This window comes from Mustela lutreola, chromosome 1, assembly GCF_030435805.1.
Source record: "Mustela lutreola isolate mMusLut2 chromosome 1, mMusLut2.pri, whole genome shotgun sequence".
Taxonomy (NCBI): Eukaryota; Metazoa; Chordata; class Mammalia; order Carnivora; family Mustelidae; genus Mustela; species Mustela lutreola.
The window spans coordinates 189431362-189456854 of record NC_081290.1 but is presented as its reverse complement, the minus strand read 5'-3'; the positions used below and the strand labels follow the sequence as shown (position 1 = coordinate 189456854).

Here is a 25493-nt window from a genome sequence, read left to right as displayed (position 1 = left end):
AAATGTCTTGGTTTCAGGGCTCAGTCCCAGGCTGACTCGTACATTCATTCACACATTGGAATATTAGGGTTTTTTATTCCACACATTGGAATATTATGCTGCAGTCAAAACAAATGAGCTACGACACCACAAAATCCCATGGATGACATTAGTAATTTAACATTAAAGTAAAAAGCAAATCCCTGGAAGATTACATGTAACACAGAATTTTTTCCATAAGGAACTAGGAAATGATAAACATGGGGTTTAAGTTGAGGCTTATTTTCCAGGGGGCTTCTAGCACATTTCCTGGTCTAGCAAAGATGTAGAATCAATATTTGTTGAATTCCTAAACCTGAGAGACTTGCCCACACCCTCAGTAGGACTGGGGCTGTGGGGTGTGGGTGGGAGGGCAGGAGATCGCCTGGTTAGAGGCAGCGCTTGTTTGGGGTGCTGAAATAGGAAGGCTGACTACATTGTTAAAGCCCCAGCTAGAGAGATACAAGGGGGCCCTGCGTGGGTCAACAGAGGAAAATGTCATGAATCCAGGATTATGATTCATCCAGTAGTGTGCCCCTGAGATTCAAAGAGAAAAAAAAGCAGTCTCCTGGCTGTGCTGAGGGGTCCAAGGAGTCAAGCTCTTGTCCCCCATCCTCCCGTGCTCTACTCTGACTCTCATGTTGCCTGAGTTCTTCGTCAAGTGGCCTGCTCCTTGGCTTTCTTGACGCCTTTCTGACAAATATCTCCAACACAGTGAGATTAGACATGATGGGTTGCCAAACTTCTGGGAAGAGGAGCTGTGGAAGGTCACAAGCCTCCAGGGTCATGGGCAGGGAGGGTGGGTACATTGAGGTTTATGAGCAGGGACTGGGGAATATTCGTATCAGTTACCTTCCTGAGCAGGGTGGGGACGGAAATGCATAGCAGCTGTGTTGCCTTTCAGCCCAGAATTCATCCCGAGTCAGGGCTGGGAGTGGGGAGAGATGGGGCTGAGAGATGAGGTAAGAATCTTAACAGATAATGTTCAGGAACTTGGCCCATCCCCCATCCCTGGGTGAGTTCATGCCATGATCATGGGAGGCAAAGGGTCTCTGGGGACCATTCCAAGCAACTTCCTAGTTTCCTAGACCAGGGAAATTCTTAGCCCTAGAGTTGTGGAGGGAAGGCACTTGAGAGACCACGAAACACCCACTGTGTGCCTCCTGTTTTGTTGGAGGTGTCTCAGTGTATCCCCAACTTGAACTCTGCCCCTGGCCACAGCTGCCACAGCCCAAGCCTAGCCCAGGCCCAGCCAAGGCACCAGGCTTTCCTGTGTTGTTGGGTTGCTGGCTGGGTCAGGCCTGTCTGCTGTGTTGATTCAGTCAAGCTGTGGGGCCCTGACTCATGGGCCCAGCCCAATTCCTGTCTGACCTAGGGGTTCATCTGGGAAGGAAGCTCCTGGATTACAATAGGAGGACAAAATGCTAGGCCCCCAGAGCCCAGAAGGGCCCAGCTGGAGGAGGAAGTTAGAAGGTAGGTGTTAGAAGGCTAAAAATCACCTAGTGATGGCTGGTCTCACTTAGAGAATTATCTTTCCCTGCTTTTCATTCAGTTGCTGGTCACAGAAAGACATTAATCTGAGACTCATGTGTAGAGGCTGAACAATTAACTACTGCATTTGGGGATGAGTACAGAGCTTACAATATTTTGCACAAATGCTGTCCCATTTAATCTTCAGAACTACCCAGAGAAATTATCCCCATTTTCTAGAAGAGAAGACCAAGCCTCCTGTAGATTTAGTGGCCTTAGAGCAAGTTAGGAACAGAGCCAGCTCTTGGGAGTGAGGGTTTTGGACTCTGTGGACTATTGTTTTCATTCCCTTCCAGTACCCTCCCCATTGATATACAAAGATTACCCCCAGCATCTCCCCAGCCCTCCCCAGATCCCCAGGCAAACCCATCTCTGCCTGGTTCTTAGCTCTGCCAAGTCTTCCATCAGCAAGTGTAAGCACACCCTCCCAGAGTCTGTCTGGGGAAGGGCTTGTGGCTGTCCTGGGCCCAGCAGGGCCTTCACTGTTATTAGCATCCCTCCTTCCTCTTCAGCTCTTCTTCCTCCTCTGTTTATTTACCCTCAGGTCCTGGTATTTCAGATTTTGGAGAATCCTGGTTGGGTTTAGAGCTAGCTCATGGGGGATGAACCCAGGCCCTGGGCAGCTCTTATTTTAAAATGAGGATGAGCATTAATTTGCTGCAGAGAAGACACAAAGAACCAGCCTGGGGAGTATAAGTTCTCATATTGCCTTGTCTTTTGACTTGCTTGGTGCCTCTGGGCACACGCCTCAACCTTTCTGAATTTCGGGGTCCCTAGGGTAATTGGAAACTCTCAGAGATGGTAAAGCAGATAAGAAGGTTAATAACCATGTGTTGAAACAGGCAGGTGCTCCACCAGGCTCGTAATGAGACAAAGAAGATGTGGTAGCTCACAGAGGCCACCAGAACAGAAAGCCTAGCAAGTTCCTTTGTCTGCTTTCCTTTCCAAGCTGCCTGCCCCTGGGTCTTATTTTTCTCTTCCTCTCTGCACTGCTGTCTCTGAGCTTCCTTGTTCTGGAAAGAACTCGGGGCAGAGCTCGGATGACTGGGGTGCCAAGGAAGGGAGAAAAGCGGAGGCTCGGAGGAAAGGGGCTTTCTGGCTCTGCTCTGGTGTGCGGCAGTTTTGGGCTCCTATGGGGGGCTTCCCATGGTCCCTCAGGGAAAACCTAGAGGCAGAAATGCTGCTGTTGCTGGGTGATGGGACAAACAAGTCCTTGGTGGCAGCTAGGTGGCAGCTAGGTTACCTAGGCTAGGGACACAGCACGGGGGAAACCCAGGGGAGTGGGTGGGGAAGTTCTTTGATGATCCAGGAGACCCAGAGACTGCTCCTAGTCGGGAGGGCTGGGCCGCTGGCAGGCTCAAGTGCTTAGGGGCGGCTCTGAAGGGGCCTCTCACTGCTCTCTGACCCTGACCCTGACCCTGACCCTGACCCTGCACTCCACTCCGACCCAACAGCAGGTGGCTGTGCGCTCTCCACCTGCAGGGGCGGGCAGGACAGTTGGATGCCTTTACCAGGCTGGGGCAGGTGTCTCCTGTCTTGGGTGCTTCAGCCATGACAGGTAAGGCGAGGAGAGGGGCCGTGAGGGCACGGTGATTGTGAGTCAGCAGAGGGACAGGTAGGAGTTTCCCTAAAATGGGCCTGGCCCTGAGTACATGGAAAGATCTTGGAAATGGCACATCATGCTGGCTCTCAGGGGTCCTCTGAACGAGTAGCCTGTCTCCAGACACATTCCCCTGCCCAGGCCATGCACAGGTGGGTGTCCCAGCTCTCACATGCCAGGGCCTCCGCGGACGTTGCCTGGCGCAAGGCGTCCTAGCAGCGCGTTTTCCTTCAGGACTGACCTCGAAACCTTCTGAGCCACAGAGGTGCTGACTTGTTGGCAGTTTGAGCTGAACACCTCAACCCCCATTGTAGTGCACAGTGGCTCCAGGGCAGGGCCTGGGGCAGCCAGTCAGGTGGCCTGCCACTGTCCCGCTGTCAGCCTGCTGGTGGGTTGCCCTCCGCTAAGGGTCAGGTTTTGTGTCTAGGCACAGTTCCCCACTCCAGGTAGAGCAGTGGGAGGGGGTATGGGTGTAACTATTCCTGTTCCACAAAAGGGGAAGCTGAGGCACAGAGTCACTGTGCTTTCTCTCTCCAGGTCACACGGCAAGCCCAGGTGAAGGGCAGGAGTGAGGTATTGGTGCATGGCGGTGGGGTTGAGTTGAACTTGCCTCCGGGTAATGCTGCTGTTACCTGTAACTCGTACAAAGCCCTCAGACGTCCTTTTCTTGGTGCCCAGGGAAAGGAAGACCGTTCTCTGCAGCCTGAGTTCTCCACAATTCTACTTCTCTCAACTTTCTGCTCTGGGGTAGGGGTTGGTGAAGCCCCCTCCCTCCCAGGAGTGTCTGTTGGAAAGGAAGACGTGTCCCCCATCTCTTTTGCACAGCTGAGGGTGGCATGTGGGCAGTGGCTGAAGGGGACACGAGAGAGCCATCGGGAGTCAGGCCCCTTGGACCAAAGGTGACCTGCAGGGGTTTGCCTGACAGGCACTCTCCGGGGTTTGCTTTTAGGAGGGGCTGCTGGATCTTAAAGCTTGGGGAGAGGGGAGTGTTCTCTAAATGCTGCAATTTACCTGAATGAAAGAGCTTCCACCCAAGGCATGGCCTGATGTTTATGAAAGAATCCTAGTTTGTTCTGCCTTCGAAAAATCATGCTCTCTTCTGCTTGTTCTGATCTGTCCTTTACACTTTGAGGGAAATGGTGTGGAGGGAAGAGGGCTCTGGCGTTCTAAAGTGGAACTCTAGTATACCTGCTGAGACAGTGATTTGGGCAAATCACTGGGCATCTCTGGGATCCTGAGATGTTTCTGCCTTTGGAAGGGGGTGTGACAAGTTCATGATAAAACTGGAGAGTGAGAAAGGTTCTGGGAGGGGCTCCAGCTGCCAGTAACCACCTGCCTTTTCAAGGCCACAGGAGCCCTGTGTGGTTCTCTCCTGGTTTTACAGATTTGTTCATGGTCCCCCTCAGATGGTTTTCACATTTCAAGGGGTCTCAGCTGTGCTGTTCAGACAAGGGTGGCCCCATCCCTGTTCCTTCTGAGCTTTGCGTTAGGAGCTCTGGCCTGAATTCTGCTCTGCCCCTTATGAGCCATATGTTTCTAGGTAAGTGACTTAGTTTTGTCATCTGTAAAATGGGTAGAGTGTGATCTGCCTCCTGTGGTTGTGAGTATGGATGATCTAGATGACACACATGGTGTATCTGACTCAGGGCTTGGCGTACGGAGGAGTTGAGGACCTGAACATTCAAACAATTGTGCCCTCAGTTCCAGTTACCCCGGAGGGCTAGGGAGCAGAACAGCACACGGCGTTTGAGGCGGGTGTGCCTGGCAGTGTTGTTCAGGGGCAGGACTGAGTGTTCTCACTTGCTCCGGATGCTCCCGGGGAAGCAGCCTCTGGGGGCCCAGCTTGGCTATCATAGCGAAGAGCTGCCATCTCCTGGCAAACGTCCTCAGTGACTCCTGGGTCTCTCATCTGAACTCCAAACTCGGGATCCCTTAAGAAGTGCTGCCACCGTGCCCAGCGGCTCCTCTGCACCTAGTGCTGGCCAGTGACATCACTGATGCTCCCTTGTGCCACTTTCCTGCCCACCCAATAACTCCGTGAGGCCACATGAGGGCTTCCTCTCTGGGCTGCGGTTGGCTAGAGGAGGCTGTGGACGGAGCACAGGCCTCAGGCCAGGTGTTCAACGGCTGGGAGCCTCTATTTCCTGTGTGGTATGTGTGTGTGTGTGTGTGAGAGAGAGAGAGAGAGAGAGAGAGATACGATTGATTGATTCCAAGTCTTCTTAATGAGACCAGAATATGCATATCCTCTAGCACATTGCCTGGTATACAGTAAGAATGCCCTAATGCCAATAATAAAAACAACGACAATAATAAGACTATCTAATCCATTTGGTGAAGCCCTGTTCTGGGGCTTGGTTATACAGCAGTGAGTGAAAAAGACAAAGGCCTTGTGCCCATGAAGCATATATGTTACTATTTCTTATTAGTAATTAGTAACTATTACCATAGAACCTAGTAAGTGCTTGGCATAGCACAAACTCACAAATCCTTTCTTATCTGTGGGAAGAGCCTGGCAGAGAGCCTTGCACATGCTTACCAGGCATTGCACAGATGGCCGTTGGTGTGATTTCCTGGGGCCAGGGCCCTGTCCTCAGGAGGGAATTGGGCCCTGGAGCACTCTGGGCTGAGAGGGACCAGGGCAGTTAGGGGTCCTGAGATGATGTCACCTGACCTCTGCAACCTCTCTATGAACAAGTGGAGGAGGCTACAGGCCAGAGAAGCAAAGACCTTTGGTAGTACAAATGTGGTCCTTTAAAATGGGTAGGGGCATCTCAAGGATGCAGCCAAAGGGTTGCTCAGGATCAGTAGGGGACATTACAGAAAGACTTGTCTGTCTATCTGTCTGTCTTTCTCTCTTTCTCTTTCTCAGTTAGGGAAGATCATCTAAGCAACAGAAGGTGTGTGAGTAGAACTGGACAGTGTAGCTGTCCCTGATAGACCAGGACAAGGCCAGAGAAGGGGTATCCCTTCTGGCATCCCAGGGGACTTGGTGGAGACCTTTGAGGTCGCTACAAGAGGATGGAAGCAGGACAGGAGTGGGTGGGGGTCCCAGGCTCTTTTCCACATGGGTGTTCTATGTTAGGTTTCAATGGTCAGTGGGCTATGAGGCTAAAACAGTTTTGGGGAAAATACCGACTCCTTTGAGAAGACCTCTAAGGTCCTTTCCTGAGGGTCTGTGACTTGGAAGAGCTTGTTTGTTGTTAGCCTGGAGCGTCTGTTGCCCCCTCCCACAGAGGAGACTAATCCTAGGCCTCATTTAGTTATTATTTCCTCCTTCTAAATCAATTTTCTATCCTTAATGATCTCATGGCAACTTGGGTTGTTTCCCTAAGCAGCCCTGGGTATGAAACTTCCTTCATCTTCTTGAGAAAGTCTAAGTTAATTCTGCCCACTGGTTTTTCTTGTCTGTGTGTTCACTTCCTCCTCATGACCTTTGGTAGGCTAGTGAGGGATGAAGTCTCTTGGAAGAAAGGACATCATCTTTCCTCCACTTGGCTGTGTCAGCTGTACAGTCTTCATTCAACGCACACTTTATATTATAAAGTGGATCAGCTTCTATGTAGGGAGATGGTTCTATAGTTACTAGTGCAAGTTCAGTTTCAAGGTCTAGTTTCCAGTTGAGGTCTATGGGGTCACATCTTGGTGGAGGAGGAGGGCATAATGGAAACTCTGGGCACTTGATACTGAAGTCCCAGAGCTTAGAGCTCCTGTCTTGACTCTTGGCAGAATGATCCTTTCAAGTCCTCAACCTCTTGAGTCATGGGATTTCCTCATCTGTAGAATGAGGAGCATGATGTCTCCAGGAGTTGGTATAAGATTCAGGGAGATTCTGGTTGTGAATGTGCTTCTCAAGCTGCAAAATGCTGCATTTGCTGCATTCAGGTAGGGACGAGATGTTGCTGTTGTCATTCTCTTTAGACCACTGGGGAGTTGTACCCACCAGGAGAGATGCTTCCAACAGCCTGGCTGTGCCTGCCTCCCTGGGGATCCAAAATAGGAATGGAGGCCCCAGTGTCAGGGTGGGAAAGGGACGGAGGTGAGGAGGGGTGACCTCAGCTGCGTTACCCTCTCTGTGTGGACATCCGTGGGGCAGCAAGTGGCCTGCCCTGTGTGGGGTGGGGGAAGCTCTGTTCCGTCTGGGAGTACATGGAACTGAGAGCTCTGATTGTGCATATTCTTCTCTGAATCTTCAGGCCTCTTCCCAATGCCTAGCACGCAGTTTATGCTTAAGGAACACATGCTGAATGAGTGAGCGTATATTATAAAGGAGGAAATTGAGATCACAGGAAATGCCTGGAGCTATGGTGGGCTTGGCCAGACGGGTGTGCAGGACATGTTGTGATGGGAGACTGCTGATATGCTGGGCACGTGCCACCTGTCTCTTGCCCTCTTCCTCAAGTGTTCCATTCACCCACTACCCTAGGAGAGTTTCTGGTTGAATGTGGATTATGCCGGGGAGCTGGCAGCTGCTTCGGGAGGGAGTGGTAGGGAAGGGGTGTTGAGCCCTGTTTTGAGCTCTGCTTTGAGCCCTGTTTTGGTTTTGAGCCCTGTTTACCAATTTCTCTGCTGCAATTGTGATTGTCAGAGTTGTAGGCTGGGAGGTGGAGGGAAGCACGTACCAGGGGGATTGCCACATTTGTTCTGCTCAGTCTCTCTCTCTCCTCCCTGGGGCTTTCAGGCAGGCTCAGGCCTATCCCTCTCTCACCCCACCTTGGTAACAACTCTGCTAGAATTTGGGATCTTTTCCAATTGGACTTGGCTAACTTTGTTATCAGTGTCAGATAAATCAGCTGGTTGTGGGAATTCAGTCTTTCATCATTTATTTGTTGTTTGCTCACAAATATTTATCCTGTGCTTGCTGTGTGCCAGGCCCTGTGCTAGGTTTAGGGCCAACAGGTGGACAAGACCCAGTCCTTGAGGAGCTCACCATCTGGCAGCAACAGATTTAGACAGAACTGTAGCAGACAAATGCAGTTTAGGTTGTGGGGTGGGGTTCACTATCTTGGGGAACGGCTCGTGGGAATTTGAGAGGTTTTTCTGAGTAGATGTTTTCATCTGGTCAATAGGGAAGGCTGGGGGAAATGCTGGGAAATCTGAAATGCAGATTCTCAGGCCTGAGAGCATGTGTCTCCTGCCTTCCCAGGCTGGAACATTTTTCCAGGGTTCCTGAGTCCTGTTTTTGTCTCTTTCCCCACCGTCCCCCTTACTACATCCCTACCCCTTCCCCCGCCCTTGGAATCAGCTCCTCCTCAGATGCTCTTAGGCTGTGTCAAAGAGCCAGGCTAGGGCGTGCAGTGTGGTTGCTGCCCGCGACTGCTCGCCTTCATAGCCATACACCAGGAAGGCTGGAGGGAGAGAGGCCAGGGCCATGGAGGAGACCTGAGTTCTAGACACTACTCCCTGTCAGGAGCTGGGCCTGGGCTCTCTCCAAAGGCTGCAGGGGAGGGGCCCTGGGAGGTGGAAGAGGGTCTGGGGGACGTACTTCCACATTCACATCTGCTGTTCACTCTGTCCAGAACAGGCCCTTCTCCCCACCCTCTGGGCTGCTGCAGCCCAGGCTCCCCTGATCCCTGACAAGGCCATGTCCCTGCCCCAGCTCTCACAACTCCTGGTGTGTTTCATCACACCACGTGTGTCAGTAGTTAACCGTGAGTTTGTGTGACTGTCCCTTCCTGCCCTCCACCCCTCTGGACTCTGAACTCCATGAGGGCAGGACTCGCATCTGCTTTCTCTTCCCTGTGAGGCTAGAGCCAGCACAGAGGAGGCCTGTGGCCCATGCTGTGGGATGAATGAATGGATGGAGCTAGATGCTTGCTGCTCTGTCTGGCAGGGAAGGGTGGCCTGTACCAACTTCTGGACATGGTTCCACCTGGAGTGTGAGACTCCGGCAACCGCTGGAACACCTTCCCTTGGACACTGTCCAGGCCCCACTGAGCTCTGTGGCTTGGCGGGGACCCGGAACCCAAGCTGGATGTCGGGGCCTGTGTGACTGCCCTGGGGGATCCAGCCCTCAGCTGTGTTCCTCTCTGCCACTGGTGCTCGCCGCTCCAGCCACAGTGCCTCTCAGTCCCCCACACTGTCACTCTTACTGTTCAATGCTGTCCCTCTGCCTGGGATACCCTTCCTGCCATCTCTGCCCAGAGAGAGCCTGCTCATCCTTCAAGGTCCAGTGCAAAGTCCTCTTTCTTCTGGGATAGCTTCCTGACTGCCCTTGAGAGAATTCCCTGCCTTCTCTGCTCCAGGGGTATCTTGCAGTCCTCCCTGGGATTAGACTTGCCACATTCTCTCACCATCCTTTGCTTAAGGAACTATCCTCCTTCTGGATTTTGGGAAGCTACAGGGCAGAAAGTAGGCAATGTGCCCCTTTGCCCCCCTTCGCCCCCCTTCCTGCCTGGTGGCTGGACAGTTATAGGGGCTGATTCAATGGTTAGGTGGATGGAACTACTTTCGGGGTCACAGCATCAAGCCCCTTGCCCAGATAGTGAGGGGATAAGGGGAGCAGGCAGGGACCTAGCCCTTGCCTATCTTGCCTTCTAGGATCTTTCCAAAGCCCAGTGGGCTGCTGACTCTGTCTGAGGTGGGCCTGTCCGTGCTCCCAGAACCCCCACTGCCACAGGTGGGCGTGCTAGACCTGCCATGTTCCTGAACCCAGCCAAGCCTAGCAGCCCCCTTGGGCTGAACCAGCTGGCAAGGAAAGGGGGAGAGGGTAAGGAGGACCTTTTTCCTTGGGAGCATCTGGGCCAGAACTGACCTCAGGTGTTTAACACTCTGCTCTGGTGGCTTCTGGTATATTTGGAGCATCATGTGCAGTAAGGAGTCAAAACCAGGATAGGGAGGCTTCCCTCTGGGGCTCAGCTGCAGCCGAGATCACAAGGGAACTATTCTCCTTGGGGACAGAGCTTAGGCTCAGACCTCTGCCCAGGGCCTTCCTCAGCTCCTGCTTTCTGTGGGCCCACCCAGTCATGCCCAATTCTCAAGAGAGAGCCACTGCTATGAGGTAGCAACCGTGCAAGATCAGCGTCTGTCCAGGGCGGGGCCGGCAGGGGTGAGAGGAGGCAGGGAGGGGTAAGAGAAGGGAGGGCGGGGCCTGGGCATGAGTTGTTTCACTGCTCCCCAGGGCTGGGAGCTAGGCTTGTCCCAGCCTTATGAGAGGGAGTGACTGGGTTATTAGGCACAGGTGGCTTAATGGCTAGCTTAGGGGCCAGAAGTTCCCTGTTCCTACCTGGGATCTGGGCCATGCCGCTACCTTGCCTCGGGGGCCTCAGGCCTGGCCCCCTGCACAGTGTGCCCTCCTGCCCTGCCTCCTTCCCTGGCTGGTGAAGCTCTGTGTTGGCCTTGCCACCCACAGGTCCTTTCCTGGAGTGGATTCCTCTCGAGTCCCATGTCCTTGCATTTGTATGGGGGCTATTCTCACATTGTTAGCCCAGTCTTTCTGCCAACTGTGTGTGTGCACAGGGTTGGCATGGATAATGTTTCCATTTTACAGAGGAAGAAAATGAAGTCTCAGGAAGAGCAAAGTCTCTTAAGGGAGCTCAAAAGGAAGCTGGCCATTTTACCTTCTGATTCTGTAGTTTGTGCTCTAGTTAACGGCCCCAGAAACTGCCTCCTGCTGTGTCAATGCCTCAGGAGACACCCAGGTCTCCTTGGTGCCACCAACAAGTGGCTCACAGCCACGAAGGCAGGTGGGGACTGCTTCCTCTTCTCTCCTGAGAGCCCAGCAAGATGGAGCTTCTCTGCACACAGGCTCGGCTTCTAGGTGCTTCCTTGGATGGGGATGGGGGAAGCTGGCACTTTGGTCCTGGCTAAGTTACAGAATAGCCGGCAAGCCCTTCCCCTTCCTGACCCTCAGCTACCCCAGCACTGGGGCTAGAGTTTTGCCAGCCTTTTCAGGGGAGTGTCATGGGAAGTGCTCAGGCAGGGAGTCAGGAGACCACCACATGTGGGACCTCATCCCCCACCACCTCTGTTCCCCTTGGACAGAAAGCTTCCCTTCCTTTTCCTTCCCTCCCCTGTCATTTTTGTGTTGGTGTTTTGGCAGCTGCAGCATCTTCGCCAGGAATCAGAGAAGGAAGATTCTCCGAGTTGCACTTCAGACCTGGACCTTATTTCTTCCCCTCCCTGTCCTCAGGTGTCCTCGAAAGATATGGTTGATTCTCTTTGTCCCAACTCAGTGAAGAAGCTCTAGGTGTTCAGAGGAGGAGGATACAGGGCACGGCCCAGAAGGAAACCAAGTGGGTGTCCACAGACACCTTGGATTGCTTTGAGGCAGCTGTCCATTGTTTGCTTTAAGAAGAAAAGGAGTCCGTTTCCCCAAGGAGGTGGCAGAGAGCCATCATGACAGCCCCTTGCCCTTAGCAAAATAGTGCCAGCCTCCAGACAACAGATTAGGAGACCTTGGACAAAAGAGCAGGCAGGATTTAGGAGGGTAGTCAGAGAGGGGAGGCCTGGTCTCTATGTCCCAGCTTCCTTGGTGCTGTGGCAGGGGCTTTTGGCCAAGGGAGGAGGAGGAGGGCAGGTGGGTACTGAGATAGGTAAGGGCCGGAATGTGGGGATGATGCGGTATGACCTCTTTTTTTAATTGGGAAGGTGTTACAAAATTCTCAGGCTGCTGGAAGGGCCCTTTATGGGAGACTTGCCCTCCCCCAAAATTCAGACAGAGGGCCCCCACACTCACCATGTTGGCTCTGTGATCTTCCAGATTTCTCTCTGGGCGGGAACTGAGGTGGGTGGCCCGTCAGGACGTGGGCCTCCTTGGATCGGGCCCTGGCTGGCCAGCAGGTCAGAGGCCCTGGGGCAGCTCTGGCTAGAAGAGGCCTTGGTCCCACATGCTCGGTATCCGTCTCCCCTTAGCACCCTAGCCGCCTCCGCTGCTGTATTCCAGGAGTGATTTGGGGACAGCGGGGCCAGTTGATTAAAACAACCACACGGGTGAAGTTGCCAAACTGGAATGATGATGCATCTTGTAACCTGACACCTGTCCTAGGGGCTGGCACACACCTGGAGTCATTCATGGCCCTTTGGCCTCAGAACAGGGGACACGCCTAAGATGTTGCAAAAGCAACCTTCCCGCCTGAATGACTTCCACCCAGCCCAAGACAGCAGGAGGCTCCTTTTTTCTATCTCCTTGCTGTGGGACTTCTCAGTGTGTGGGTGCTTCTGATCAGGGTTGTGGAAGGTGGAGGCGTTTGGGGTGTTCCACAGAACTGGTTTGTTGCCACATGGGGAGCAACAGGAGAAGATGAGCTACATGCACTTCCCTGGCCCCCAGTGCATAGCTGGCGAGTGCGGGGCTCATACCCAGCACTCCCACCAGCACCCCTTCCCAGTGTCTCTTGCCCATCCTTCCAGGTGATTACAGATTTGATATCTTGACCCGAGGTGCCCTCCTGGCCAGGGGATATACAAGGTGACACCTTGAAGCACAGAACCAGAGAGCTGGAAGGCACCCGGGTCACTGTCTTCTCCCAGTCCTCCATGTTGTGGGCGAGGAAACGAAATTCCAGAGACGCAAAGATCACACAGTATGTTTGTGTCAGATACGGAACCAATTCAGATCTTTAGTTCCTTGGCTTTGAAACCCTCCCGGAGATCAGTCCAGAGTAGATGCGTGTCTTGGCCCCTCTGTGCCCGGTGTCTCTTTAATTCCGCTGCAACCGCGTGAGGAAACATTCTGTTCCCATTGGACAGGTGAGGAAATCTGAGCTCACGGACATGAAGTGGCTGGCTCCTAAGTCTTCCTGAGGTTCTGGCAGAGCTGGGACTTGAATCTGGTTCTTCCTGTGAATAGGTTGGATGCAGCCCAAGTGTCTGAAGCCCCATGTCTGTGGTCTGGGGAAGTATGGCTCAGGGCAGACTGTAGTGGTGTCTGAGCAGAAGGGGGACAGGTTTAACTGATGGTTGGCCCCATCTCAGCTACTCAGTGTGGCGTGGCCTTGGACTTGTCTCTGAGCAGTAGAACCCCAAGGCGGGTCTGGAGGCTCTCTAGAGCCAGCGTGGCAGCAGCCCTTCCCCTGTCTAGGGCAGTGGGCTTTAGAGCTAGAAGTCTGGGGCTGAGTGCAGTGCTTCTTATGTCAGGACAGGTGAGTTTGGGGGACAGGCTGCAAAGACCTAGGCAGGTGCTTCCCTTTCAAGGAGGACTCCCCTAGTCAGACAGTGAGAAGCCAGTGGGCCTCCCTGCACTAGCCTTTCCCCAGCCTTCATTCTTCTCTGTGCCACAGGTTTGAATCAGCTCACTGGGCACTCAGGTGTTGAGCACCCCACAACAGTGCTGCTGGGTGGGCCATGTTGGAGGGGTGATTCCTCCACCCTTCTGACTCAGCTCTGGGCCCAGCTCCCAGGTGGGTCCGGGAGCCTGGGGAGTGGCAGGGGCTACTGCGGTGCCTGGAAAGAGGCTGTGGGATCTCCAGGTGGAGGCACAGAGGGCTCACACCTCCCAGGAGCTAGGCGGGAACTACTGCTGTGCCCCCCCATTCACCCAGAGGCAGCCTTAGCTCCCCACTCAACCTCCTCCTGTCCCTTGTCTGACCACTCTCTCTCTCTTCCAACTGTCTCTTTAGAGTCCCATCCTGGCATCTGCCACCTCTCCCTTCCTTTTGCTTTCCTCTGGTCTCTTCCTCTTTCTTCCTCTTCCTTGCCCTCTCATTTCCAGCACATGGGTCAAGGTCAGAGGCAATTTTGCCATGAAGCTAATGCAGCCTGAGCTGGGTTATCCCTCTCCACTGCCCACTCACCCCCGGCTTCTGCCTCCCTTGCATAGCCTGTCCAAGGCCAAGAAAGTTCCCAGTGATTTGTCCACATGGGCATAGGTTATTGGAAATTGTGTAGCAGGTTTTTGGTATGCTTTTTCTGAAAAAGGGCCCCTTGAAAAGCGTCAGGCTTCACAAAACTGGGCTCTCCCTCGGTCAGGAGCATGGGCTCTGGGAGCCTGGAGTCCTGTGTCCTCATCCCAGCCACTGACTGGGTGACTGGCCATTTTAGTCCATCCTCCTGAGCTCTGTGTTCCTCCTCTGTAAAGGGCAGATGATGACAATACTGACCTCATGAGGTTTTTACGTGGTTTAAATGAGATAGTCTCCATCTGGCTCCTAAAAATAAAAACTTCATGAATGGAACCGTTATCCTTATTTGTTTAGCAAAAATACATTTGTGGAGCTCCTGTGAGGGCTGGCTCCTGTGCTAGGTGCCCTGGGTTTGGAAATGAGAGACACGAGCCGAGCACACACCTCTGGGAGGTGCTACGATGCATCTGTCAGTCATGCTGAGTTACATAGGTGTCCCAGTGGAGATGGAAAGAAGACTCTTGGGGGTTCAGAGATCCTTTTTCATCATTGACTACCCTCCGCTTTATTTCCTTCTTTCGTTCCTTCATTCCCCTCCACCCCAGGACAGGACATTTTTACTTATATAAATGTCATTTTTAGGAGAGTGTATAAATTGTCAGTTGTTTTGATTGCACACTTGGACTTCATATCAACAACCACCTGCTCCTCTGCCTAACAATTAATTTTCTGTGGTGTTAAAGGCACTGTGGTGGGATGCCTGGGTGGTTCAGTTGGTTAAGTGCCTGCCTTCAGCTCAGGTCCTGATCTCAGGGTCCTGGGGTCGAGCCCTGCCTAGGGCTCCCTGCTCCATGGGGATTCTGCTTCTCCTTCTGCCTCAGTCTTCCCAACTGTTCATGCTCTCTCTTGCTCTCAAATAAATAAATAAATAAATAAATAAATAAAATCCAGAAAAAAAAATAAAGTCACTGTGGTTAGAACTGTGGTTGGAAAAAATAAATAGCTTGTGTCTTAGCCCAGTCTGCCCACGTACTACATTTCTCCTATGAAAGATGGAGCTTCTGAGGCCAGCAAGCCTTCTAGATCCTTCCTGCTCAGGGTGTGTCTGTGGAGCTCCCAGCATCCATGTATCACCTTGAACTTGTTAGAAATGCAAAATCTTATTACTACCTTTGCTCTGATCGACCTACTGAATCTGAATCAGAATCTGTATTCCAGCATCCCTGGGTGATTCGTATGTACCTCAAAGTTTCAGAAATGCTGTTCTAGATCTCTTCCCACGCTCAGGAGTGGGTAGAGGCTGTTATTTCTGGAATGAGCTGAATTTAGACTGCAGCTTGCCATGGATGAACCTTTGGAGTTCCTTCCAGCCAGCAGAGCCTCTGGTTCTTTGCTCTGAGCCCAAGTCATTTGAGCTCAGTTTCAGTGACAGACTCTTCTGCTAGGGCCTCTTCTGGGAAGTTCCAAGGAGAAGGACGCAGGTGGCAGGCACGTGCTGGCACCAGCCTGTACCACCCAAGCCAGCAGCTCTGGAATGTGGCATGTGGGGAATGTGGCATGCATCTGTGGGGACAGAAGGGACGCCTTGGCTCGCTGTGAGGTGTGCAAGTGTAGCTCTCTGTTGATTCGCTGACTTTCTGCAGAGGATTTTTACTGCTAACCAATCCTTCTCCCAAGACATGGTGTAGGCCTCAAAGCCATGGACTTAAGCTTCACTTATCTGCACTGGAGGGAGACTGGGGATGTTGAAAATGCCTGATTCTGGTGGATCTCTGTCAGGTGGGAGCTGACTTTCCTTTTGCGGCCCTTGCTGGGGTGAATTCCACTCAGGCTGGGACAGGGGGTGAGCAGACAGGCATATCTGACAGAAGGACGGGTCACATTTGCTTCAAAGGGCCACAGAAGTGAAAACTTGCTGACACATGGAATGGGTTCCTGCATGGCAGGCTTTTGTGCCTCTGCAAAGAAATGCATTACCTCAGTTAGACTTCAGGGCCACCCTAGGATGTGGGTGCTGCCGTTACCTCCATTTACAGAGGGGGAAACTGAGTGCAGAGAGTGCTGGGTCCTAGGTTTGTGTAACCTAGGACACCTAGGCCTTTTCTACTTCCTGAGATGTAGTGCGTCATGCCTGGAGAGGGTCTGCAGAGCTCTCCAGAGGCCTCAAAAAGCCACTCAGGCCCCCATAGCACCAGAGCTCTGTGTGGGCCAGCCTGGGCCCTGGGGGCAGTTTCCATATTGCCCGTGTAATTTGAAATTGGTCTCAGAAAAATACCTTGTCATTTGGCCTTCTCTCCTCAACTTAGGCAAATAATGAATTTCAGATTATTGCTGAGTCCAGCCTTTCTTTCCGTCTTTCTCTAGAAGATGCTCTGTACTCCACCCCGGAGCATCAGGCAGCTAAAAGAAATGGGGAGGGCAGTGGGGAGGGGAGACATTGCATTTCATCCTAATTGTCCTATGAGCATATAGGACTTGGATGATTTTTTTTTTCTTAAGAATCTGACTAGAAATTAAATTGTATAGATGAACATTTTACTACATTTTTATTCTCAGGATCAATATCTTGTACATGGCATAATCACCATGCATGGCTTTAACCTGGACTATAAGGGCTCTGTCACTTGCTGGCTGTGTCACCTTGGGTACATTCATTCACCTCTTTCTCCCTCACTTTTCTCATCCGTAAAATGGACAACAATAAAAAGACCCACTTTCTAGGGCTGTTGTGAGGATCGAGTGACTTAACATTTGGAGAGTGCTTACTGGTATGTGGCATGTGGTAAGTGCCATGGAAATACTCCAGGAAGGTGAACATGAGAATTATTTCAGTTATAGTTAAATGAATCATTACCTTCAGAATGTGTTTTTGGATTACTGTGTGCCACATATTCTGCACATGTCATTCATTCTTTAATGCTTCGTCACACACTGTGTGTTTGTAATTCCCCTTCCAGCCCCATCTTCTGCCAGTTGTGTGGGGGAGGGCAGGACCCTTACCCTTTTGGGCCTCAGTTACCTGCAGGGTAAAAGAGCTGCACAGTCTGCCCCTATGGCTGGGAGCATGGGGGAGGCACGTGGGGGGAGGTTCTGATCTTCCCCAGAGCCCTATCAAGGTAAAGGGCCAGTTGCTGCTTGCATATGGGGACTTGGGACAATTTTGAGGGCCCAGATGTTGTCCCTCTACCTGCCGTGGGCAGGGCTGCACTGTCCTGTACCTGAGCTCTTTCTAGGTTCTTAGAGCTGCACTGAGTTTTGTTCACCATGTGCTGGGCTCATTCTGTTGCCTCGTTCTGCATCTCACGACTGTTACAGGAGAGGTCCAGCCCCCACATCTCATTTCTGGCACTCTACTTTTACCCCCTTTCCAGGGATGGAATTACACACTGATCCCTAAAGAGACAAAAGCAAGTTCCTGGTGTAATCAGAGGCCTGAACCAGTGGAGAAGGTGAGCCAGAGGCTTAACAGGATAATCCCTGCCCCCGCCCTTGGTTCCCTCTGGTCCAGCTACTTATGGGGGCCATCCAGAAGTTGTAAATCACAAAATGATCCAACTTTGACTTTCTTCAAAGGTATGCTGGCAGATGCTTGTTGATGTGATCAGGACAGCTCCCTATTACCCCAGGGAGCTCACAGGTGACTAGAGCGATAGGCCTCAGAGGTGCAGAGGGCATTGTGACAGAATCTGTGGGTCCAGCAAGGAGGCAGCGAGGGTTATCAGTGTCTTTTCTGGCACTGTTGAGGGAGAACGTGCGTGAATTGGTAAGGAAACATCACCTGTGTCTCTGTACAGAGCTTTATATAACAGTACTTTTTCTTATGTGACCTTCAAAATGACCTTGTGCGGTTGATCCAAGAACGGCGGTTCAGAGAGGCTGACTGACTTGTTCAGGGTCCTACGGCTACTGAGTTGTCCACCTGGAAGTGACCAGTCCCCAACCTGTTCATATGGTACTTTCTTCTACCCTCTTTTGACAGTGGGGCCGGACAGCTTTCTGCTGGGTGGTAGAGGTCTCCACCGGGTGGAACAGCCTCCTCTAGGATTTCATTCTCACCTGAATCCTCAGGCCGAGAGTTTATTTGAAGTAAGGTCTTTGGAGCTGTAATTGGTTAAGATTAGGTCATGTTGGAGTAGGATGGGCCCTTCGTCCAACAGGACTGGTGAGAAGAGCCAGAGAGAGACACTCACAGAGGAGGGACCATGTGAAGACTCAGGTGGGGAAGCCACGCAAAGACGAGGGGCAGAGATGGCAAGGGGCAGCTGCAAAGCCAAGGAACCCCTGGAACGACCAGAAAATGGACGAGGCAAGGCAGGATCCTTCCCTGGAGGCTTCAGAGCGAGCCTGACCCTGCCAGCGCCCTGATTTCAGACCTTCAGAACTGTGGGACAATAGGTCTCCACTGTCTAAGCCACCTAGTTTGTGGGCCTTTGTCACTGTAGCCCCAGGACATGAACGTAGTGATAGTTCTCCAGGTTTGTCTTTCTCTTCTCTGTGTTCTTCTTTCCTCTGGAGTTGCCCTCTCCTTCCTCCTCCTTGACGGTTAGACACACAGAGCAGTTAAATCCTGGCAGCTCATGGCCTGCGAAGATAGAATTTTGACCCTTGACCTCGATTATATTTATTGTGCCAAACCCCCTTGTTAGCTCCTTTTTGGCTCTGGCTTTTTTTCAGAGTCCCTTGTACCACTTCAGCTACACCAGCTGTGCCCTGTTCTATAGTGTGGTGTGATGGTGTCTGGGAGGGAAGGTAGGAGGTGGTGTGGCCATCATGTATTGGGAACAGGCTTTTTTCTTGCAGCCTGGGACTGGTGGTCTCCAGCTAGGTGTGTGAGGTCATTGCTGGATCTTGCTCTTGGCCTTCCATTCAGGCCAGAACAACACTGCCCAAGGATGGAAGGCTGGATGGAAGCCTGGTGCCTTGGGCTTGTGTCTTGTGGGGATGGAGGTGCTGGGTTTTTCTCCTTTTGTGTGAGGATGCCCTCTTGGTTGAGGATCTGATCTTGCTCAGGCTGCCACCTACAGAGAAATATGAGCAGGGAAGTGGCATTTTCTCCACCAGAGCTGTGAGTCAGATGGGTGGAAGATGTTTGAGTCATCATGTTTGCCTGGTCACTGTTTCTTTCACTGTCCCCGACAGTCTTTTTGTGCTGGGACTTCTTGCTACCAGTCTTTGTGCCAGGGTGGGCTGGGAGGGAAGGAGGTCGGAGGAGATGGGTGGTGAACTAGAAAGACCGGTGGTTCAGTTCGAGTCTCAGCTTAGAGACTTTCTAGTGAAAACAGCCAGAAGTACGTATGGACCCTGCGCCAGGCTTCCTGGGGGGCACCACGCTTTTCTTTCTTTCTGCAGCCCCAGGGCGGTATCTGCCGCACAGACGGTGCTTCAGCATTGGATGGGTAAATGTAGCTTAAAACACGGCTCCTGCCACAGAGCAAGACAATTCCGGCAACAGTGCAGGGGAGAGGACCGAGGCAGGGAAGAGGCAGTAGTTCAGGGGAAGGATGGAAAAAGCCTTCATCGATGTGTGGTCCACAGGGCTGGGGAGGATAAAGAAAAGGGAGAGGAACGTTGTCTCTGACTTCCCACTCTGTTTTGTCTGGTGCTCCCTGCCGTGTGCACCATAACTGCTGCTGTCCTAAATAGCCTTGCGGACTCAGTCTCTCTCTGTTCCCACGATGGCTGTGGGAACAGAGGGTCTGAGGGGCTCCATGAAACCACAGCCTGTACTAGGCAGACTGACTTGGCACGCAAGTAGGTGCAGGTTGCTGGGCAGTGCTGGAGTTATGCAGATACAGACCCCAAAGGACCCACTGAGGGAGAGCTTGGGGGCGACTGAGGTTCTCTGTAGGTGGTGGTGTTGATGGCGGGCCATTAACTGATGAGTTCATTGGGTTGACCCCATTGAAAGAGGGAATGCTTTTAGATTGTCTTTGTCCAGGCCTTGCCAAATTCCATGGATGATCATTTATTGATAATGCTGGTGCCTCTTGCTTGACTGAGTGCTTTTGGCCGCAGAGTGATGCTTGGGGAGAGGCGGGTTGGCTCCTTGGGGCTACTCAGGCTCCGTGGGGGTGCCAGGGCAGTGCTGTTATGTGCTGGGGGCTCACTTCCACACCAGGGGCCCTGCTTCTCCTCCAAGAAGACTTCATATCTGGCCTGAAAGGCCATCAGTGGGCAGCACTTCATGAATTTCAACATGTAGACATGGTCCTGTGTGCCCCTCATACCATCTCACATGGCCTTCGTCCTCTCCCTGCCTGTGACCCTGAACCAAAGTTCTTGAGCCTGATAGTCTCCAGCCCAGACCATCCCTTGACGTCATTCCTGGCTTTGTGTATCTGGTTCATCAGATGCTTACTGACCATGTACAGGGTGCTGAGGACACACAGATGGATGAAGTGTCTTCTTTGCCTCTGTAGCTCTTTGGTGGGGGGTGGCATGGGGGTTGGGGGTACCCTGGCCCAGACATCGTACTCTGATCTCCTGGTATGTGTGCACTGAAAAAGCAAACAGAGCCATAGGTCAGGGCAGCCTCCTCAGAGGAGGTAACATTTGCACTGAGCTTATGAGGATGAACAGGACTTGCTCAGGTGGAGAAGTAGGGGCCCTAAGGGGGAAAAGAACCCTCACAGCACAGAGAGGAGGCTGAGTGTGTTTGGGGAGCCAGCTCTTAATTCCACAGATATTTACTGAGCACCTGCTCCGTGCCAGCCTTGTGCTGGGCCTGGGAGCATAAATAATACGTGACCTCGAATAGGAGAAATTTACAAGACATCTTCTTTTGTGGGATCTGCACACAGAATGAGGAGTTTGGACACAGACCCTATGTACACACTAGGAGTTCCCAAGCTAGGGTTCTTGAGCCCTGGGATTATGCAAGAGGATCCATTGGGATAGGAGAAAAAAAAAAATACCCAGACCTCTGTTTATGTGTAGTCTTTAAACTTAAAAATTTGAGCTTCTCTAATGTTTACTGTATGTGTTGACCCTGGTGCCTGCACTTAGCCCCTGTGTCACATATGTTGCCTGTGGCACAGAGGGTCTGAGGGGCTCCATGAAACCGTCAGGGGTGTTTCACATTGTCATTCAGCTTTAGTGCATTGCAACATACGTACACCTGTTTCTGCAGGGGATTTGTGGGTGATCTTCTCTGGCTTTAACTAGATTGACCCTCCCACAATGGGTAAGGTCTTAGCAAGTGGAAAGACACTTGGGAGCTGGAGAGAGGGTGGGTAAAGCAAGCACAAGCAGATAGCAAGAACATGGCAAGGTGGTTGCTCTCCCCCACTCCTAAAGGGCTCCTCGTTATCTTTCCATCTTGAGTTAAAAATGGTAACAATCCGATGGTAGTCAATTAAGCTGAACAGAAATATTCAAAATTACCAAGGTAGTTTTACAACATAGATTCAAATCTGATATCAGTAATATTCTTTCTCTAAAGGTTTATTATTTTTCAGATACACCATATGCCAGGTATTTCTGTGTCCTACCATATAATGATGGTGGTACAAGGAAACGTAATATCCACATAAATAAAAATACATATGTTAGGGTTGGGTACCAACATTTGTTTGGTTACAGACAGTGATGAAAGAGGTTTGGACATCCTCGCTGCAGGCAGTCAGGAGCCAGTGGAAGTTTTTAAGCGTGAGGATTATGCTCTGATAATTTCAGAGGCTCCTCCCTGGCAGTCGTGGAGAGAGAGACTGGGGTACAGAGAATAATAGGACTTTTGCAGAAGTCCAGGTGAGGGGGGATGAGGTCCTGAACCTAGGTTAGGGGGATAGGAGAGGAAAGAGCAATTTTACATATGAATTAGACTCAGGGGACTAATACATTTGGCAAACAAGGCGGGGGAAGATCCAAGGTGAGTCTCCATTCTCTTGAGTGGCTGAGCAGGTAGGGCTGGCATTTACCATGGTGGCGATGGGATGGAAGCAACAGGTGGGTTTGGGGGAAGGAGATGAGTCTGAATTTGAGCAGGTTGAGTCAGAGTTGCCAGTGAGAGCCTTGGGTAGAGTCATCCTACCAGATCGGGCTTCTGGAGGTCTTGGGCTCCAGTTGTCCCTTCCCCTGGTGGGGCCCCAGTGAGGGAGTGCTCCAAGGAAATGAAATGAGTTACTAAAGGCATCAGTGGTGTCTTCCCTTCAGTCTTGTTGCCTTTCCAGGGATCAGATCCAGACTACTCCCCATATTGTACTTCTGGGAACCACCCAAAATATGGGTACCCCTTGTTTTCTTCCTCCTCTGAGCCATCTTGGGTTGTGATCAGGCTCCTTACTCACGGGAGTTCAGGCCAAAGTCATTGGGAAAGTCTGATGAGGTCGGGTGTGTTCTTGTTCTCATCTTTGGGTACTAAGATAAGCAAGTGGAGGGCAGGGGTGGCACAGGGTGGGGCAGGATGGGGTGTGGGTGCTGTGCAGATGCCAAGGCAGGGACGGGTGTTGGATCACCAAGGCTCCATGGGGGGCCATGCTCGAGCACAAAAATACTTCATTCTATCCTGGTCTGGTCATTTCTGAGTTGAAATTCCCACGCTGCCCCAGGTCAGGATGTGCTTCTCTCAGAGTCCATGTGGGGCTTGATGTGGAGAAGGCAAGCAGTTGTTATTCAGTGGTGCCTCTGAAGGTGGCACCTGGAACCACCCGCGTGCCCCTCTGGCGGGATCCTGGGCTCTGTGTGCACGACGGTTGAGGGGACAGGGCATGTGATGCTAATTGGAGGCTAGTGGCTATCTTCTCCCATTTTAGTGTTTTTCTTTAAGGAAAAAGAAGAGAGGTAGAGATGGACCAAAGGGGGAAAAAAAAAGACTTAAGAGAATGCAGTAGGTTTAGAAATAAAGACAGAAAAATGATGCTGAGAGAGACGAGAGACAGAAAATAGGAGAGAAGCGAGGTTATCTAGAGAATCACCCTCTGAAAGAAAGAGAAGAATAGAATTGAGACCCATGACAGGAAAACAGAGAGTGGGCATGAGGAGGCAGAAGCTCAGGGATGTGGGGGAGGCAGAGGGGGCCAGGGGCACGAGACCTGCTTGGAGGAAGCATTCCCTCACCTTCCTTCTTCCCCATCCATCTGCCCCATTTCCTGATTGCAGTCGAAGGGGCTGGAGCTGGGCTGCACCAGAGACCTAGCAAACTTCCTGCCTCCATTCCTGACACCCAGCTGGGCTGCAGAAAAAGGTCAGAGGCAGAGTCAGCTTTGCTGCTGCTGGGGCAGGGGGCCCTCAAGCAGGGTCTGGAGAGGAGCCAGGCTGACCAGTGGTCCAGGCCCCCCTGAACTGAGGGTGTGCCTGCCTTGATGTAGCTCTGGCTGCTTCTCCTGATTTGCTTTTTGCTGTGACGGAACAGAATTGAAAGCCCACGGGATGGGTGGTCACACAGGACCTTACAATTCAGGGGGGAGGACTAGGCCATCCTAAACCAAGACCGAGGCGATGGGTGGGGCGGAAGTGCTTTATCACTGTCAGACTCTGCATGGTGAGCGGCACGCTTGCCCACCAGCAGCCAGGCCGTGGGCTGCAGGCGTGGGGAAACCTCTGCGTAGTTAGGGTTGGTTTTCTGAGGTTAACTCGTAATAGGGAGAGAAATAGCATTCCAGAGGCCCAGAGAATAGGGGCCTGACTCTGGCTTAGTCAGTGACACTCATGCATCTGGGCAGAGAAAGCTTCCTCAAAAGGGGGATTCTGGATGTGGAGGGGAGGAGGCAAGCTGCCTAGATCCAGGCAAGCCCAGGTCAGAGGCCAGGGCCTGGGGCGGAGGGGGCAGAGTGCCAGCAGGTGTCTTGTGGAGAGGTATCCTAGTGGAGGCCTCATGCGGTTTGTGGGGCCTTTTTGGAGCGTAGGAGACATTGTCCCTCCCACCCTTCCACTTCCCTTGATCGGATTGTGTGTTCATTTGGTAGATAGTCACTGATTTGGCTTCCATGGGATACTGATGCCAGATAGAAGACAACCTGGGGTGGGCCCTTGCCACGCTGATCCCTGGGATAATTTACTATTAAAAAAATAAACATGTTGGCATAATAGTAGCAAGAAATGCCACTTACAGGATGAGCACTTACCAGACTCTGCTAAATGCTTTAGGTGAATGTTTCATCTGATGCTGCCCTCAGTCTTGGGAGATGGGCATTCTTTCCTCCGCTTCATAGATGGGAAGACAGTCCCAGATCTGGGGTTTGCAGAAAGCTGTCAGAGGCCAGAAGCCTGGTCTTGTCACCCTTCTCTTCTTGAGGGAGCTGGGGGCGGGGTGCTGCTGGGCTCTAAGCCCAGACCCAGTGCAACCTGAGTCATCCCCACTGAACGTGGGCAGTGTGTATCTGCGACCAAGAAGCCGGTGCAGGGAGTCCCATCTCTGGACGCGCATGGCTAGGGCCAGATGCTAGAACCAGTGACTCAGCCAGACTGGCCTCTCTGGGAGGCTCTGCTGGCCTGGGGTCCTCCCCATGGGAGTTGCCCACACCTACAGCTAGGATCCTTGAGATGGCAGGACACAGGGCTGGTTTTGCAGCATGAGGTGCTTACTCTGTCCCTTAATCTTGGATCAGTAAGGGAAAATCAAGGGCCAGCATGAGTATATGCCTAGGACTGCAAAGAACAAAGGCAGATAAGCAGAAGAGGTGGTGATGGGAGGGTCAGCGTCTGTCCTCAAGGCTGGCTGAAAAGAGGTTTAGAAGACAGATTGGACCAGCATTCCAGGAGGCCTGGGGCTGGCAGGGAACCACAGGAAGATAGGGAAGGAGGGGATTGCTAGAGGGTAAAGAAAAGAGGGGTCCCTAGGGTGCTTGGGTGGCTCAATCATTACGTGTCTGCCTTCGGCTCGGGTCATGATCCCAGGGTCCTGGGATCGAGTCTGCATCGGGCTCCCTGCTCTGCAGGAAGCCTGCTTTTCCCTCTCCCACTCCCCCTGTTTGTATTCCCTCTCTCACTGTCTGTCTCTCTTTCTGTCAAATAAATAAATAAAATCTTTAAAAAAAGAAAAGAGGGGTCCCTGTAGTCTCTGGCTGTGCAGACAGAGGCTCTAGCCAGCTGGTGGTGGCTGCTTTGGTCCCACCTGGGAGGCAGGGGCACACAGGATCCTAAGCTGGGAAGTGGAGTGAAAGAGCCTGCTCTGGGTTTCTACCACAAATCCTTCTCAGCCCACCTGCTCCCTGTCTAGCTTCCATCGGTGGCCAGGGGAGAGAAGCTGCTGATGGCATTGGTTGCGGCCGAACTCTGACTCATGCCTTCTAGAGCCAACAGATCTTATTTTCGTATTTCCCAGGGCTGTCATTGGCACCCAGGGTTCATTGCAAGAGGGCTGTGGGGGAGGTGGGAGAGGGTGTTCACAGTCAGAGCACAGAAAGGGCCTGGGACTCCTGTTGCTGGAGGAGTGCCTCAGCCTCGCCTGCACTCCTGCTCCTCAAGGGCAGTCGTGGGATGAGTTGTCTGGGCTCTGGGTGGAGACTCCAGGCAGACTCCCCCCGGGTAGAGGCACCAAATTGGGGGGTGGCCTTGGCAGCCTGTGAGAGCTGTCAGCACCCCTCCTCCTCATCCCACACAGGTGGGTGTGTTCCTGTGTCTTCAGG

General features: G+C 52.2%; 1 protein-coding gene across 1 annotated transcript in view; it reads right to left on the bottom strand.

Annotated features, from left to right (window-relative positions):
• Nucleotides 1-12061, bottom strand: part of TMPRSS4 (transmembrane serine protease 4) — a 33719-nt gene extending 21658 nt beyond the window's left edge. Inside the window, exon 1 of the mRNA XM_059155915.1 lies at nucleotides 11826-12061. Within this exon, the coding sequence (XP_059011898.1) occupies nucleotides 11826-11828 (3 nt within the window). The 5' untranslated portion in view covers nucleotides 11829-12061. The remainder of the gene's footprint in view (nucleotides 1-11825) is intronic.
• Nucleotides 12062-25493: the final 13432 nt, after the last annotated feature.